The sequence below is a fragment of the Suncus etruscus genome, chromosome 9 (genome assembly GCF_024139225.1).
Source record: "Suncus etruscus isolate mSunEtr1 chromosome 9, mSunEtr1.pri.cur, whole genome shotgun sequence".
NCBI classification, from domain to species: Eukaryota; Metazoa; Chordata; class Mammalia; order Eulipotyphla; family Soricidae; genus Suncus; species Suncus etruscus.
In genome coordinates this window covers 14,586,971-14,603,939 of record NC_064856.1, presented here as the reverse complement: position 1 = coordinate 14,603,939, position 16,969 = coordinate 14,586,971, and the positions used below count along the sequence as shown (strand labels likewise).

Below are 16,969 nucleotides of genomic sequence, written 5' to 3'. Positions count from 1 at the left end.
CTCTAGCTTTGATCAATTCTTTCCAGTTAATAATTTAGGGATCATAACCCAACCAGTCCCTTCTTGCTCCAACAAACTCATTCCCAGTGCTGTGACTGAGGGGACGGCAGACCCTCAGATCTGTCATGTGTCTCCTGGGGACCTTTGTGGGGCCCTGGTCTCTGGTACAGACCTGGAGCCAGGTGTGGGGGGCACATGGCAGGCTGGCTGGTTCTTGGATTGATGTACTGGAACTTGACGTCTCTGCAGGTAGCTCATACCTGGAGACATTCTCATAGTGCCCAGGAAGTGGAGTGATAACTGCCACTCTTCCTCATGTCTTTGAACTGAAGAGTCTGCAGGTGTCTTGGGCTCTGTCTCTCTTGTGTTTGCAGAGAGGAACTGAGGTACAAAAGGGGAACAGAAACATGAAGCCATGGAACAGAAATGCAGAGCCATGCTACAGAAACATGGAGCCACAGACCTGAAATATAGAATTACAAAAGATAAACATGGAACCTCTTGACAGTATCTCTAAAAATCTCATTTAGGAACATTATTTTATATCAAGAGACTATTTCTGCAGCCATTCTTTGATTTTTTGTGTATAGGTTTGCAGACCCAGTGGACTTAAGGAAGCCAGTTCTTTGCTCCCAAGTTCCTTCAGGTGATGTTTGGGGATCAAAACAGATCCAGCAAGCAAACTGTTCATTCAGCCCTCTGAGCCATATCTCTGGCCCCGGCCTCATTTTAATTACTTTTTAAAAAATTTTCTTGCCAAGGCTCTACAGGTGAGAAGGTAGAACAGGTCATTTCAGTGCATGACCTAACACTTCAAGACCAACACTTTCTGCCACTGAGGTTTGGTCTGAGGCCTGCAGCCTCTCTCAAGAGCCTGATTAGTTTATCAGAGTCTGTGCAGGTCCCTGGGACTGGCTCCCACTTCCTTTCTTGTTCACACAGGCTGCTACAGCACTGTGGACTGTCCTGGCATACTTGCATTTTGGCTTCATTGTGTTCTTAGGGTCAAGTTCCAGAAATAGAATGGTTGGGTCACCTGGCAGCAGATCTTTAAAGACTTGCCAAGGTGCTTCCAGAAAACTTTCCCAACAGGAGGTTTAAGAAAAATTGTTTTCCCTTGGAGGAAGTGGGGAGTTCTCTTTAATTGGGGCAGGGGAGGACATATTCAGCCATGCTGAGGGATGCTCCTGGGTTGATGCTTGGAAGTCACTTCTTGCAGTGCTCAAGGGATCCCGGGGTTCCAGGATCAAACCTGGGGCTTCTGTAAGCTTCTGTAAGAGGAGCCCTGATCTTTTTCTGACCTAGCATATTTTTAAAATATAAAATGTCCAGACTGGAGTGATGGTACAGCAGGTGGGTGTTTGTCTTGCACATGCCAAACCAGGTTCACTCCCTGCCACCTTTAGGGTCACCTGAGCCCTGCCAGAGTGATTCCTGAGAACAGAGCCAGGAGTGAGTCCTGAGCACTAGCAGGTGTGGTCCCCACACCAAACAAAAAATAAAAGTGTCAGTACCACTGGCTTTGCTTCCGAGCTCTGCTCTTTTTAGGTATGTGCTGTTGAGTGAGAGACACGCCTCTTCGAGCCTCAGTTTCCCTATCGGTAAGCCAAAGCTTTCTGAGAAGTGAAGGCAGTATCTTGTGAGCAAGATGGACAGTGTGTCCTGGGAAACAAGTCAACCTGTCTATGGCCCAGGGCAGTCACCACAGACTTCTAAGCAAGGTCATGACCCAGAAGGTGTCGCAAGGTTGCTGGCCCTGAACCTCCCTTCTCCACGCCCCCCCCCCCCCAGTCACACCCCCACTGGCTTCCTCTACATGAGGAAACCAGCAGGCTGCAGTTTCGACAGTGCTGGCTTCCCCCTGGGAACACAATGAACATCTCCACAGGACCAATGGCCTCTCTGCTCCTGGCTTTGCTGATCTCGGCCACTCCACAAGTACTGGGTGTCAGCCCTGGCCTGGCGGCCAGGATCACCAATAAGGGCCTGGAGTACGGTGAGAAATTGCAGTTCTTGGGGTTTTGGGTGCAGTGCAGACAGCTCTCTCCTCCCGGGAGGTGGTGGGGACTGGCTCTCATTCTTATTACCCAGATCCTGTGACTAGGGGCCCTTGCCTGGTTTAGCTGGGTTTCCCAGGAGCAAGCCAGCTTTGGGTGCACATTATGGACTTGGGAGATGATATCAGGAACTGCCCAGGATATGGGTATATTTTGAGGAGCAGGAAAGGGAGCTGTTAAAGTAGCTACCTGCTCAGTGACTGGAACATTCCTCCAGCACATTTTGGTAGAGTTTGAAAACACAACACCCCCCCCCAATTTTAGTCAGAAATCAATTAATTGGCAGTGAGAGGGGAAGGGGCACAGAGGGTGCCCCTGGAGTGCTGGGAAGCTGCTGTCTTCATGATGGGGCTTCCTGGGTCATTTAAAATGCAAAATTAGAGAAAAGATAAAACAGAATTTTTGTGTTTTCCTTGCATGTGGCTGACTCCAGTTCTATCCCAGGCATCACATATGTCCCTGGTCTCCTGAGCCCACCACACTGATCTCTGAACACAGAGCTAGGAGTAAACCCTTAGAACTGTTGGGTATGGCAAAAAAAAAAAAAAAAATGAGGCAGAATTAGGACCCAAGAGATGGTTCAATGGATACATGATGACGCTATAAAGTCTCCTGAAACAAAATTCTCAGGAAGTGATTTCTGTGAGCTGACTTACACTAGCCCAGAACACCACTGGGGATAGTCCCCAAACCGTGTGTGTGTGTGTGTGTGTGTGTGTGTGTGTGTGTGTGTGTGTGCGCGCGCGTGCAAGTTTCACTACCTAATAATTCCATAGCCCCATCTGTTAAATGGGGTGATGCCATTCCCTTGGGCATGATTGCTGAGACATCCCCAATTAATTCTCACTTATCTTTTCTTCTTTACCTGCCCATGAGGGGGAGGAGTGCAAGTTGGGAGGAGGGTGACTGCGGTCTCCCGACTGCATTTTCCAGTCTCTTCCATAGATTTTTGTTTGTTTGGGGGTCACATCCAGGATGCTCAGGGGTTACTTCTGGCTCTGTACTCAGGAATTACTTCTTGTGGTGCTCAAGAGACCATATGAGATATTGGGGATTAAAACCAGGTTAGCCACATGCAGGGCAAATGCCCTAGCCTATCTCTCCAGCCCCACTTCCCATATATCTATTAGTTTTTGGGTAATGCTCAGAGGTTACTCCTGGTTATGCTCTCAGAAATCACTCCTGTCTTGGGAAACCATATGGGACGCCTGGCTTGGGAAACCATATGGGATGCCAGGGGATCGAACCTCAGTTCTTCCTAGGTTAGCGCTTGCAAGGCAGACACCTTACCGCCTGCGCCACTGCTCTAGGCCCAACTTCCTATATATTTAAGACTACAAGCTGGGATGCTCCAGGAATTGACTGAGTGTCTCTTTACTTACCTCACACCAAACATGAAGGCTGGTTCACCTGTCAACCCCCTTTTTGCTCTGCGCCCATTTCTTCCTGTCCTCCTTCCCCCATCTCAGCAGGCAAGGCTTATCAGCTTTTTTGTCCTGTGGAGAGAGAGAGGGAGCAGATACTGTGGGCTTGATCCAAGTCACTGGAAATAAAGATGCCAAGACCCCATCCCTCAAAGTAGTAAAGAGGAGCAGTATGCCCCTAGTACTTCCCTCTGAAGCAGGTATCACTGTCTCCAGCCCTGGGTGGACAAAACTAAAACCACCACCCCCACTCGCCCTGGGTAAACAGTGCCACTCCATCCTTCATTGCAGAACTTAGTGGAGGCTGGTGTCAATCACTCAGGCCTGGGGCGGGGGCGGGGGTGGAGGGGATGCTGAAGAAGAGGGGCAGTGGTTGGGGCCGACTCCTTAATCTTCCTTGTCTGCAGTAACTGAGAAGGGGCTAGAAGCTCTGCAGAAAGCCCTGCATAGAATCACACTACCAGACTTCACTGGGGACTTCAGGATCAGAGGACACTATGAATTTCGTAGGTGGGTGCCCTTTCTGCCAGGTAGGGTATGATCTCAGAAGGGCCCTGGAGTAGGAGGGAGGGAAAATAAGAAGGAAAGAGTCCAGAAAGCTTCTGTGCTCTTCTTAAAGGGAGAAAAAAAAAATAGTCCAGAGCCCAGAACATAGAGAGATCAATGCAAACCCCAGACAAGGATGTGGGATAGGGGGAGGACCTCCCCTCTTGGAATAATAGTGGGAAAGGTCTTTTTTTGTTTGTTTTTGTTTTTGGGTCATACTCAGTAGCACTCAGGGGTCACTCCTGGCTCTATGCTCAGAAATCGCTCCTGGCAGGCTCAGGGGACCATATGGGATGCGGGGATTTGAACCACCATCTTTCTGCATGCAAGGCAAATGCCTTACCTCTATGCTATCTCTCTGGCCCCAGTGGGGAATGTCTTGGAAGAGTTCAGAGGGGGAAATAGACACCTCCCTTAATTCAAGCAGAAAGGAACCATCAAGCCCTATCATGTGACCTGAGCCTCAATTTTCCTGTCTTAAGGGTGCATGTGTGACGCAGTTGCCTCCCTGGGGTGATAAGACAGGCTGTGGTCTTAGAGGAAAGCTGGGACCTTAAAGTAGCCAAAATGTTAAAAACTGAGGTCTGGACATTTGGAGAAAGAGAGACCTTCCCAGAGGTGGTGGCCTTCGACTTGAGTCTTTTCATTTTGTTTTGTTTATGAGCCACACCAGGTGACCTGGTGATGGCTGGTGGTTCCTGCTGGTTCTGCACTCAGGAATGATTCCTGGCAGTGCTTAGGAGACCATATAGAATTCTGGGGCTCAAAACTGGGTTGACTGCATGCAAGGGAAATACCCTACCAGCTGTGCTGTCACTCAGCTGCTGCTAAAAGAGGGAAAGGCCATGGAGGAGGGAAGTGGCGCTTCCTCACCCTCTCCCCCCTCATCCCATGATTGTGTCATTCCTTTCTTCTCTCATTGGGGCCCCAGCAAACATATGTATTGAGTAACCAGTGGGTTACAAGTTGGCTCTTGACCTTATTTTGTCTATGGGTACCCCCACTATCTGTGACACCTTGGCTGAAGTAGGAGCTGCAGACTCAGTAGGAGGCTCCAGCTCCACCCCAACCCCTACAATTCCAACAACTTCTAAGTTCTGTCCAAAGGGAACAAAACCAGGCCCAAGCATGACCTAAGTAAGAGAGAGATCAAAGTGAGCCCCCAGTGGCCACACTTGGAGGTGGCCAAGAACCTGCTCCAAACCTTCTCAGCTGGCCTGTTTCCCTGGGAGTAGGGAATGGGGGTGTGAAATAGGGGTACAGATTCCTAGTGAGGAAGGGGTACCCCCGCCCAGCTCACATGACCCCTGTGTCTCTGTTCCCAGCCTGAGTATCCAGAGCTTTGAGCTCCGCAATGCAGCCCTCAAGCCCCTCCCTGGCCAAGGCCTGAGCGTGTCCATTTCTGACTCCTTCTTCAATATCCAGGGCAAGTGGAAGGTGCGCGTGTCTTTCATGTAAGTGAATGCTGCTTCCATACTCTGGCCTCATGCATGGCCTGTGCCCAGTCTTTCCAGGGTTTACCAGCCAGGCCATAAGACAGACAGAAGGATGCACAGCCCAGTGTCTGAGTCCTGGCTCTGGGCTCTCTTTTACTGGGTGGACAGTGGGCAAATACGGTGAGTCCATGGGAGTTCATCTTCCTACTTGGCTTTCCAAGCCCAGATGCCAAGGCAAGAATCATCAGGGTATTCACCATATAGGTAAGGTGAGGAGATGAGGAGGGAAAAAATTGCAGGTGGTGGCGCTGGAGGGATAGTATAAAAGATAAGACACTTGCCTTGCACCTGACTGCAAGGGCTCAAATCCTGGCACCACCTTTGGTGCCCTGAGCACCCAAGGTGTGGCCTCTGAGCTCTTTTGAATGTGGCCCCCCAAATCCATACCCCTCCCCCCAAAACAAAGAAGCCCAAGGGGAGCCAAGGGGAACTCAGAGAAGCCTGGCTAACCCATGATCAAGAACAACTGGACCAGGACTTGCTTTTTGATCTTTTATTTGTGGGAGTTGCTCCCCGGCAATTCTCCAGGGCTCTGAAACCACTACTACAGAATCTTGAACCAGCTATGAAGGACTAACGATTCTTAATCCAGAGAAATGTGCTGCTTGGCCTGGCAGGGCAGCACCAGACAGTGCTAGGGTTCAAGGCAGCTATGAGAGTCTATGGATAACTCAGGATCTTTGTATACAAGACATGGCCCCAAACCTTTGAGCTTTCTCCCCAGCCTCTCTTCTTTATCTTTTTTTGTTTTGTTGGCCACACCTAATGGTGCTCAAGACTTATTACTATCTAGACTCAGGGAACTGTATGTGGTGCCAGGAATCAAATCTTCATAATGCAATGTTGGGGATCAAAGTCTCATGCAAAGCAAGTTCCTTGCCCACTATATTATCTCTCCCTCCCTCTTCTTGGTCTTTTGTGGACTTATACGTTACATACCTTTTCTTTGTAATGAATCTTTGCTACACTTCTTAGAACTCAATCTTTGACCCAGGCCTACGCAATTCTTCAGAAGAAATTGAGATTTATGTTTCCTCTCCAATAGGGGCAGGTCCTGGTCTGGGAATTACGCTCATCCCTCTTTCTCCTCCAGGAAAGCACAAGGTTCCTTTGAGCTCAAGGCCAGAGGCATTACCATTTCGTTCACACTCCTCCTGGGAAAGGACCTCTCCAGAAGGCCCACGGTCACTGTCACCAACTGCAACAGCCACATCCAGGACGTGGATGTGGACATGCCAGGAAGCATGAAGTAGGTAACCCTAGGACATAGACCATACTGTTTCCTCGTCATGCCCACCCTCAGGCCTGGCCTTGGGTAAGCTAGACCAGCCACATATGGCCAGAGTAAGAGTACTTCATGTCTTGCACGTGGTCAACTGGGGTTTGATCCCTGGCACCATGTATCATCCCTAAACACCTCCAGGAGTGTCCCCTGAGCACAGATCTGGAGGTAAACTTTGAGCACTGCCAGGTGTGACCCAACAACAAAAAAATAATACACTCAAATGAACAAAATCTGACTTAGAAGTGGTTCATCAGACAAAATTGGAAAGACACAGAGGGTTTTGGTCAAAAGACAACACGGGAGAAATACCTGAGTCCTTAAGTCTCCTGTAGTTTCAGTTTCCTTACTTGGAAAATTTGGGTTTTAAAGCCTCTCCTCCCATTTACTGATTCTAATGGTAGCTGCTGTGAGCAGGGCCCTGTGATGAATAGACTGGCTCCTGGGACACTGGCCTGACCAGAGGTCAGGGTTCAACTCCCACTGCCGGCTCGTCCCCGCACTCACAGCTGGTTTTTGATCCTCTCTGCTTCCTCTCCCAGGTGGATGCCGAACCTCTTCCACAACTATATTGAGTCCAAGTTCCGAAGAGAAACAGAGAGCAAGGTAAAAATGTCCAATGAGTCTGGGACAGCCACCAAGTCAGCCGACGCAGCCCTCAGGTCTACACTGACTTCTGACCTAGGTTGGCTATGGGGGATGGCTCAGATTTACTTGGGCTCAAAGCCCAAAGGGCTCAAATCATTTGCCCAAGGTCACAGAGCCAGTCTGTGGTAACATGTAGGTTTCTGCAATCCACATCAGTCCAGTTAGGCAGCTAGATGCTTGGCCAAGGGAGAAGGAGAGCTTTGTCCCATCTAGAAATTATGTGAGAGCGCAAAGATTTTTTTATTTTGTTTTGTTTTGATACAGTATGATTTAAACTACTGTTGACAGCACTTCATGCATATGGTGCTCTAACACTACAGCCACCACCAAACTGTCCTCTTTCTTCCCTGATGTCCCATGATTCCCCTACCACTGCCCTCCATTGGTAAGCTCAGTTTTGTAGAATGTTGCCTTTGGCCAGTTTTTTATTCCTTTATTATGTTTCTTTATATTCCACACATATAAGACAGCATTCTATATTTATTCCTTTCCTACTGACTTTATTGAGCTTGGTACTCTCTCCATTCACATAGCAGTCATATTTTAAAAATCATCATGAGTTGCAAAGTTGTTCATGACAGAGGTTCAGTTATACAATGTTTGAGCACCCTTCCCTTCACCAAGTCCACTCCCTCCCAATGTTCCCAGTTTCCCTTTTGCCCCCTCAATCTTCCACTCTGGAAGGCACTTTTCTTTTTTCTTTTTAGGCACTGTGATTTGCAATAGTGTTGCTCCAAGAGTATCACTTTACTTTATGTCCTTTCAAAACCCAGGTCTTGTCCAGAGTAATCACTTTCTAATATCATTGCCATAGTGTTCCCTTCTCTGTCCTAACCTATTCCCCATTGCGTCGAACTTCCTAGATTTAAATGACCAGTCCTCCAGGCTTTTGTTTCTACTGCCTGTGAGTATTATTCTCCTACTATGCTTCTTTATGTCTCAGATGTGTGTGATCATTCTGTGTCTGTCTCTTTTCCTCTGAATAATTTCACTAAACATGATACTCTCCAGATCCATCATGTGTTAGCAAATTCATGACTTCAAGCAGCAACATTTTAAAATTCTGGGCTAAGGGCCGGAGAGATAGCATGGAGGTAAGGCGTTTGCCTTTCATGCAGAAGGTCATCAGTTCGAATCCCAGCATCCCATATGGTCCCCTGTGCCTGCCAGGAGCAATTTCTAAGCATGAAGCCAGGAATAACCCCTGAGCACTGCCGGGTGTGACCCAAAAAAAAAAAAAAAAAAAAAAAAGAATTCTGGGCTAAAACGAAGACTTTGTGTTAACCTTTGGTTCTCTCAAATACTTTTCCCCAAAATTGCATTTTTGGAGCATTGTCTATAGTCATCACTATGATCAGGAAGAGAGAATGCAATGAAGGAAAACAGGGAAAACACATACACGGACACGTATACACAGGCATGTATTCACAGACACAGAGAGACACACAGACCATAAGCACACATTCTTGTCCCGCCAGCCTCTAGTTTGGCTTGGAGTGCCACCTAGTGATTTAATCAGAAATAGCAGGAGCTGGTGCTGAGGGAGGCCTTTTGTTCCTTTTCCTGTTTGGGTATAGATGAGTGTAGGAATTCAGGGAGAGAGCCCACCTCCCTGAACACCCCCTTCCCATGCTTCCAAGACTTTTCTGAGCAGTTTATAATATTTTTCAGCAAGGAGGATTCTAGGCTCAAAATGGTGATAAAAATGATAAACAGTAGGGGCCGGAGAGATAGCACAAGGGCGTTTGCCTTGCAAGCAGCCGATCCAGGACCAAAGGTGGTTAGTTCGAATCCTGGTGTCCCATATGGTCCCGCGTGCCTGCCAGGAGCTATTTCTTTTTTTCTTTTTTTTTTTTTTTTTGTGGTTTTTGGGTCACACCTGGCAGTGCTCAGGGGTTATTCCTGGCTCCAGGCTCAGAAATTGCTCCTGGCAGGCACGGGGGACCATATGGGATGCCAGGATTCGAACCGATGACCTCCTGCATGAAAGGCAAACGCCTTAGCTCCATGCTATCTCTCCGGCCCCGCCAGGAGCTATTTCTGATCAGACAGCCAGGAGTAACCCCTGAGCACCGCCGGGTGTGCCCCCCCTCCCAAAAAAAAGATGAACAGTAATTAGTTCTAATTGATTAACAAGCATAGTCAGAAAGGCTTACTTTGATAACGTGAGATCCTTTGTTTTAAATCTTGGTTTTCTTCTTTTTTACAAAACTAAATTCTTTATTTAAACACCATGATTACAAACATAATTGTAGTTGGGTTTCAGGCATAACAAGAACACCTCCCCTTCACCCGTGCAACCTTCCCATCACCAGTGCTCCCATCTCTTCCCTCCCCCACCCCCACCTGTATTCTAGGCAGGATTTCTACATCCCTCACTCAATGACATTGTTAAGATAGTTCTCAGCGTAGTTATTTCTCTAACTGCATTCACCACTTTTGTGGTGAGCTTCATATCTTGAGCCGGTCCTTCCGGCCCTCAACTCTGGGAATTATTTCAATGTCTTTTTTGTTTGTTTGTTTGTTTGTTTGTTTTTGGGCCACACCCAGCGGCGCTCAGGGTTCCTCCTGGCTGTCTGCTCAGAAATAGCTCCTGGCATGCACGGGGGACCATATGGGATGCCGGGATTCGAACCAACCACCGTGGGTCCTGGATTGGCTGCTTGCAAGGCAAACACCTCTGTGCTATCTTTCCGGCCCCAATGTCTTTTATTTTCTTAAAACCCATATATGAGAGAGACTATTTTGTGTGTGTCTCTCTCCCTCTGACTAATTTCACTCAGCATAATAGATTCCATGTACATCCTTATAGGAAAATGTCATGAGTTCATCTCTCCTGACAGCTGCATAATATTCCTTTGTGTGTATGTACCACAGTTTCTTTAGCCATTCATCTGTTGAAGGACATCTTGGTTGTTTCCAGAGTCTGGCTATTGTAAAAAGTGCTGCGATGAATATAGGTGTGAGGAAGGGATTTTTGTATTAAATTTTTGTGTTCCTAGGGCATATTCCCAAGAGTAGTATAGCCGGATCAAATGGGAGCTCAATTTCCAGTTTTTTGAAGAATCTCCATATTGTTTTCCAGAGGGCTGGAGTAGACAACATTCCCACCAGCAGTGAATGAGAGTTCCTTTCTCTCCACAGCCCCTCCAGCATGATTGTTTTTCTTCTTTGTGATGTGTGCCAGTCTCTGTGGTGTGAGATGGTACCTCATTGGATAACATGAGCTCTTTGAGAGACTAGACTAAGCTCTTGGAAAGACTAAACTGAGTAACAGTTCTCAGTTACAGTCAGAATGGCCGCTCACTGGGCACCACACTCTGAGGCACTTGGAAATGCCTGATGGTGTATGGAGCCAGTTTCCCCAGACAGCAGAAACCTCTGCACCTTAATTGGTGTATGTGGATGCTATCAGGGATCAAACTCAGGGCTTCATGCTTGCAAAACAGGTACTCTATGTCCCTGTGCCCTCCCCCAGATACCCTGCCACTCTTTGCTTTGCATTCTCACAGCTCCCTACTACTAAATTTATCTCCCAGAAACAGAGCACACTGCAAAGAGGGGAGTTGAGATTTGTCCCCTAGAACTAGAGCAATAGTATATATAGCCTTAGATGCAGTCAACCAGCTTTCTATCCTTCAGATGGTCCCAGAGCTCTTCTAGGAGTGACCCCTGAGTACAGATCCAGTAGTACATCTGAGCACCACCAGGTGTAGCCAAAAGCTCCATTTAAAAAATAAAATAAAATTAGCCCCCTCACCTGCACTGCTCCCAGCAAAGCCCCATCTCACCTCTTTGCCTCATCTCTAATCTCTACTTGTTCCTTCTTTAACTTGTCTTCTTTTTTCTTTTTCTTTTTTTTGCCATACCTGGTCATATTCAGGGTTTACTCCTGGCTCTGTGCTCAGAAATCACACCTGGCAGGCTTGGGGGACCATATGGAATACTGGGGATCAAACCCGGGTTGACTGCATGCAAGGCAAATACCTACCTGTTGTGCTATCACTCTGGCCCCCAGAATGGCAATTTTTGAACAGAGCCTTTAGTGACTCCTCTGGAGACCATGGCCTCTGCCCCCAGGTTCCTACAGGCTCCCCCCACCATAACATCCTCCTTTGAGAGCACTTGGGTCTGTTAGTGCCACAGATGGTAGCCAGTTAATCGGAAAATCTGTTGCAAGTGAGGACTCACATACATGCGCATGAACAGAAGCAATATTGGCACATAAATTCAAATGTTTTCAGAGACAGCAAACATAAATTCATCTGTTGTCTCTTGATGGAGAGACTATAGTCTTTGTTTGGTACCATGCTCTCTCTTGCATGAAACATGGAAAGGCTGCAAATCCCAGCTCAACTCTCCTTAGCCACAGTGAGGATGTAAATAGATTTGCACGGCAATCCTGGGGCAGCATTCTGCTTGATGTGTATGAGTTCTTCTTTCTAAGCTATTCTTGTGCACACTAAATTGAACAGCCTTTTTTTGGCTTTAAGCAACTCACCTTTCCAAAACACTTACATGCGCACAGGAGCCATTCTTTCCCCAGTCACTGGTTTACCTAATAAATAGTGGGAATGGGATCACAATAGCAAGGAAAGCTGACAGGCTGGAGCTGACATGTTTCCTTTTCATGAGAAGCAGGTGCAACTTCTGTGGTGTAGCCCATTCTCTGCAGCAGCTGAATGTACCAATTATGCTCTTATTTGTGTGTTTCTAAGTTCTGCTGTTCTGGAGATTGGGGTGTGGGAAGGAAACTCACATGGGGTCTCACATGGATTGGGAAGGGGTCTCACATGGATGAGGCATGTGCTGTAGTACTGAGCAATATGCCCAGCTCCCTAGTTCTGCTTTGCTCCTCAACTCTGGAGATCAGGGCCTCCCCAAAGCAAAATCTTCCAGATCGGAGCTCTAGGTCGGGCCTCTACCTGGTCCATGGCCCCTCACTAGGCCCCTCTCACGTGTCCCTTCAGAAATCTTTTTCAAAAGTCCTTTTGAAGGCAGTTATGTGTCCCAGGTTTTCATCATGAGTTTCCTCAGCACCTGATATCAGAAAAACCGGAGCCTCTTTATGTTGAATCACTGACCATGAGCCAGTACATGATCGACAATGAGCTAATATGTGATCATGGCACTGAAATCACTGTGAAGCTCTGTGACAGACAGAACCCACCTAGAACCTGCTTTTTGTTATTTTTCAGATTTGTGAAATGGTCCAGAAATCAGTGACCTCTGACCTACAACCTTACCTTCAAACTCTGCCAGGTAGGACACCCACCCACTCCTGGATGATTTGTTTCTAGTAATCATTGTGAGAGTGTGCATTCCTTGTAAAACGCTGAGCAGAACAGTGTCATTAAAAAAAAAAAAAAGAGAGAAGTCCTTTTTTCTCTCTATTTTTCTTCAAGAGCAAACCACTGTTTGGGGTGTATGCTTCCATATTTGTCTTTGTACCTACGATAGAGAAGTAATTAAAGCATTCACATGTCATTCTTTTACTGTAGTGTATAATTGTGAATAAATGCGAGCCTACAGAGAATTATTATGTTCTTTTTTTTTTAATTGAATCACCATGAAATACAGATTAAAGAGTTGTTCCTGGTTGAGTTTTATAAAATGTTTCAACATTCATCCCTTTGAGAGTATTCACTTCCTGCCCCCCAATGTCCCTGATTTCCCTCCTGTTTCATCCCTCACAACCTGCCTCTGGCACTTTTCTTCTACCTCCCTTATTCCACTTTTATTTCCTTTTAGGCACCTTAGTTTGCAATACTGTTACCAAGAGGTTATCAAGCACATAATTTTTTTTATTTGTCTTTTTGTATCTTGTCCACCTGGACATCTGTGCAAATCAGCACACAATTTTTTCAAATCCTAAAACAATGAATTTCCCCGGTTTTATTGAGATATAGACAAATATATAACATTGACTCAGTGAAAAGTATAGAGTATGTTGATATGATACACTTATGTGTTATTACATGTGTGATTACTATTGTGGTATTACCTAATATCTCTATCCCATCTTATAATTCTTTTGTGTGTATGTGTGTGTGATGAGAACATTTTAGATATGCTCTTTCCAGTAATAAGATAGTGTCAATTTTATTTACAATGTTGTATATGAGACCCCCAGATTTATTCTTCATTTAACTAGAAGTTAGTGTACCTTTACCATTATCTCATTTACCCCTATGTTCAATTCTGTTTCTACAAATTCAACTTTTTAAGATTCTACATATAAATAATACCTCATAGTATTTTTCTTCCTCTGGCTTTTTTAATCTTAGAATAATACCTTCCATTGTCAATCTTCTTGTCACATTTATCAAGATTTCTTTCTTTCTCATAGCTGGATATTTCATTACATATATTTCAATCTTTCTTTATCTACTAACTCACAATTCCAATATTTCCATATCTTGACTGTTGTGAATAATGCTTCAATGAACATGAGAGTAGAGATAGCTCTTTGTGATATCCTCCTTTGACTTCCTCTGGATGCATACCCAGAAGTGATATTGCTGGATCGAAGGGTAGTTCTATTTTTAAATTTTTTTTATGGACCTTCCACTATTTTCCTCTGCAGCTGCATTTTTAAAAAATCCATCAGCAGTGCACAAGGCTTCCTTTTTTTTTTTTTTTTTTCATCTTCAACAGCACTAGCAATGTCTTGGGGTTTATTTCTTGATAGACATTTAATAGGTGTGCAACATCTTGTTTTGGCTTAGATTTCTATTTCTCTGATGATTAGTGATGCTAAATATCATTTTATATGTGTGTTGGCTATTGATAGCTTTCTTAGAAAATGTCTCTTTTGGTCATTTGCCTATTTTTCAATGAGAGGGTTAGTTCTTTTATTATTGAGTTGTCTGAGTTATCTGTATATTTTGATCCTCCCTTACCAGATATATAGTTTTCAAATATCTACCATCCATAGATTGCCTTTTTATTTTATTGTTTGTGCTTTGAGGCAATATCCAAAAAAAAATCATTTCCCAGTCTAATATCAAGAAACTTTGTAGGAGTTTTATGTTTTGGGATCTATAAGCCTTTAGCTCATTTTGAGTTTTTAAATTTGTTTTCTTCTTTTTTGTATTTTAAGTTAATTTTTCTAAGTGGTGGAAGATAGGGGTTCAATTTTATTTTTCTATAATACTATAGAATAATTTCATGTTTATCATGACAATGATTTCATAATTAAGTTAGTATGATTTCCCAGCACCATTTAGGCATGCTTGGCTTCCTTGTCAAAATTCAGTGGAATATGTATTGATTTTGTCTATTGATTTTTGTGCCATTGGTCTATATATCCATTTTATGAGAGTACCATACTGCCTTGCTTACTCTGTTGTGTAATTTGAAAGTAGAAAGGGCAGTAACTAATGCTTTTATCTTCTTTCTCAGAATTGTTCTAGCTATTAGATGTCTTTTGTTCTGCTATACAAGTGTGGGGATTCTTTGCATACTTTTGTAAATAATGCCATTGTAATTTTTTTTTTTTTTTAAACATTTTTTTTTTTTTTTTTTTTTTTGGTTTTTGGGTCACACCTGGCAGTGCTCAGGGGTTATTCCTGGCTCCAGGCTCAGAAATTGCTCCTGGCAGGCACAGGGGACCATATGGGGCGCCGGGATTCGAACCGATGACCTCCTGCATGAAAGGCAAACGCCTTACCTCCATGCTATCTCTCCGGCCCCGCCATTGTAATTTTGACCAAAGTTGCACTGACACTATACATGATGATGTGGCTATTTTAATAATTTTAGTTTTCTTGGTTCTCAAATTTTATATATGAGATCTCATCCTTTACAGGTAATTTTACTTCTTCTGACTGTCTATATCTTTTTTTTTTTTTTTTTTTTTTTGGTTTTTGGGTCACACCTGGCGATGCTCAGGGATTACTCCTGGCTGTCTGCTCAGAAATAGCTCCTGGCAGGCACGGGGGACCATATGGGACACCCGGATTCGAACCAACCACCTTCGGTCCTGGATTGGCTGCTTGCAAGGCAAAAGCCGCTGTGCTATCTCTCCGGGCACTGACTGTCTATATCTTAAGTGCCCTTTATTTCTTTATCTTTTTTAATTGCTTTAGCTAGTACTTCCTGTGTATGCAATATAAGAGCGGCATGAGCAGATATCCCTGTCTTTTTGCTGACCTTAAGAGGAAAAGGTTTCAACCCTTCATTCTTAAGCATGTTAGTGGTGAGGTTTGTCAATTATGGCCTTTATTATATTGAAATGAATTGGGTATATATTCCTAATATACCCAATGTATTGAGAACTTTTTATCATGAAAAGATGTTGTATTTTGTCAAATGCTTTTAAGAAGAGGAAAGAGACCACATTCTGAGATGCTCTGGTACTACTACGAGATGGATGCTCAGGGGACAATATGGTGCCAAGGATAAAACCCAGGACTCTCCTATTTAAAACATATGCACTACTTACCCAGCCCTTGTCATATGCTTTTAATGTGTTGTTTGAGTAGGTCATATAATTTTATTTATCAGTGTGGTATATTTTACTTTTAATCCCATGTTTATATGATTAAATTATATTTTAATTAATTTTAGATTTTTTAAGTGTGTTTTTTGGGGGCCACACATAGTGGTGCTCAGAAGTTACTCCTGAATCTGCAGTCAGGGATCCTTATAATATGCAGTGCCCATATGGGATGCTTGAGACAGAACTTAGGAAGGCCATTTTTAAACAAAAATGCCCTACCCACTATACTATCTCTTCGTCCCTTAACTCTAGTTTATCTCTAATTTAATTTTAATTCTATTTTAAATTCTATTATTAATGTGGTATATTTTATTTACTTGTTCTATTTAAATAGTGTGCCACATTTATTGATTTGCATTTGTTGAACAATCCTTGCATCCCATGGATAAATCTCACTTGATCGTGGAATATAATCTTTTGTTTTGGGAGGGCTTGGGAGAGCCCCATAGGATAAAGCTAAGGGCTTATTCCTGTCTCTGTGCTCAGGAATCACTTCTGAAGATGATCTCAAGAAACCATAGTGGGGCCGGAGGGGTGGCACAGCAGTAGGGCGTTTGCCTTGCACATGTTTAACCTAGGACAGACCGTGGTTTGATAACCTGGCGTCCCACATGGTCCCCAAAACCAGGACTGATTTCTGAGCACATAGACAGGAGTAACCCTGAGCATCAACAGGTATGGCCCAAAACCAAATTAACAAAAACAAAATCTCAACCAACTCCCAGGACACACAGTTCAAAAAACACTTTAAAAAGACCATATTCTGGGGCTAGAGAGGTAATACAGTGCTTAGGGTGCTTGCCTTGCACTCGACTAACCCAAGCTTGATCTCAGGACAATATGGTCTTTTTTTTTTTTCCTGGTTAAATTTTTTTAATTCATATTTATGGAGGATATTGGTCTGAAATTTTGCTTTTACATGGTGTCTGATGTCAGATTGACTTTTGTATCAGGATAATGCTAATCTTTTAAGATAAGTTTGGGAGTATTCCTTTCTCTTCAGTATTTTTTGA

At 44.5% G+C, this 16,969-nt stretch overlaps 1 protein-coding gene across 1 annotated transcript in view; it reads left to right on the top strand.

Annotated features, from left to right (window-relative positions):
• The first annotated feature begins 1,835 nt into the window (after nt 1–1,835).
• The window catches only part of LOC126017513 (lipopolysaccharide-binding protein-like), a 33,709-nt gene continuing 18,575 nt past the window's right edge, over nt 1,836–16,969 (top strand). The window contains 6 exon segments of the mRNA XM_049779463.1: nt 1,836–1,996; nt 3,889–3,991; nt 5,353–5,481; nt 6,617–6,772; nt 7,348–7,411; nt 12,652–12,715. Coding sequence (XP_049635420.1) covers nt 1,873–1,996; nt 3,889–3,991; nt 5,353–5,481; nt 6,617–6,772; nt 7,348–7,411; nt 12,652–12,715 — 640 coding nt within the window. The 5' untranslated portion in view covers nt 1,836–1,872.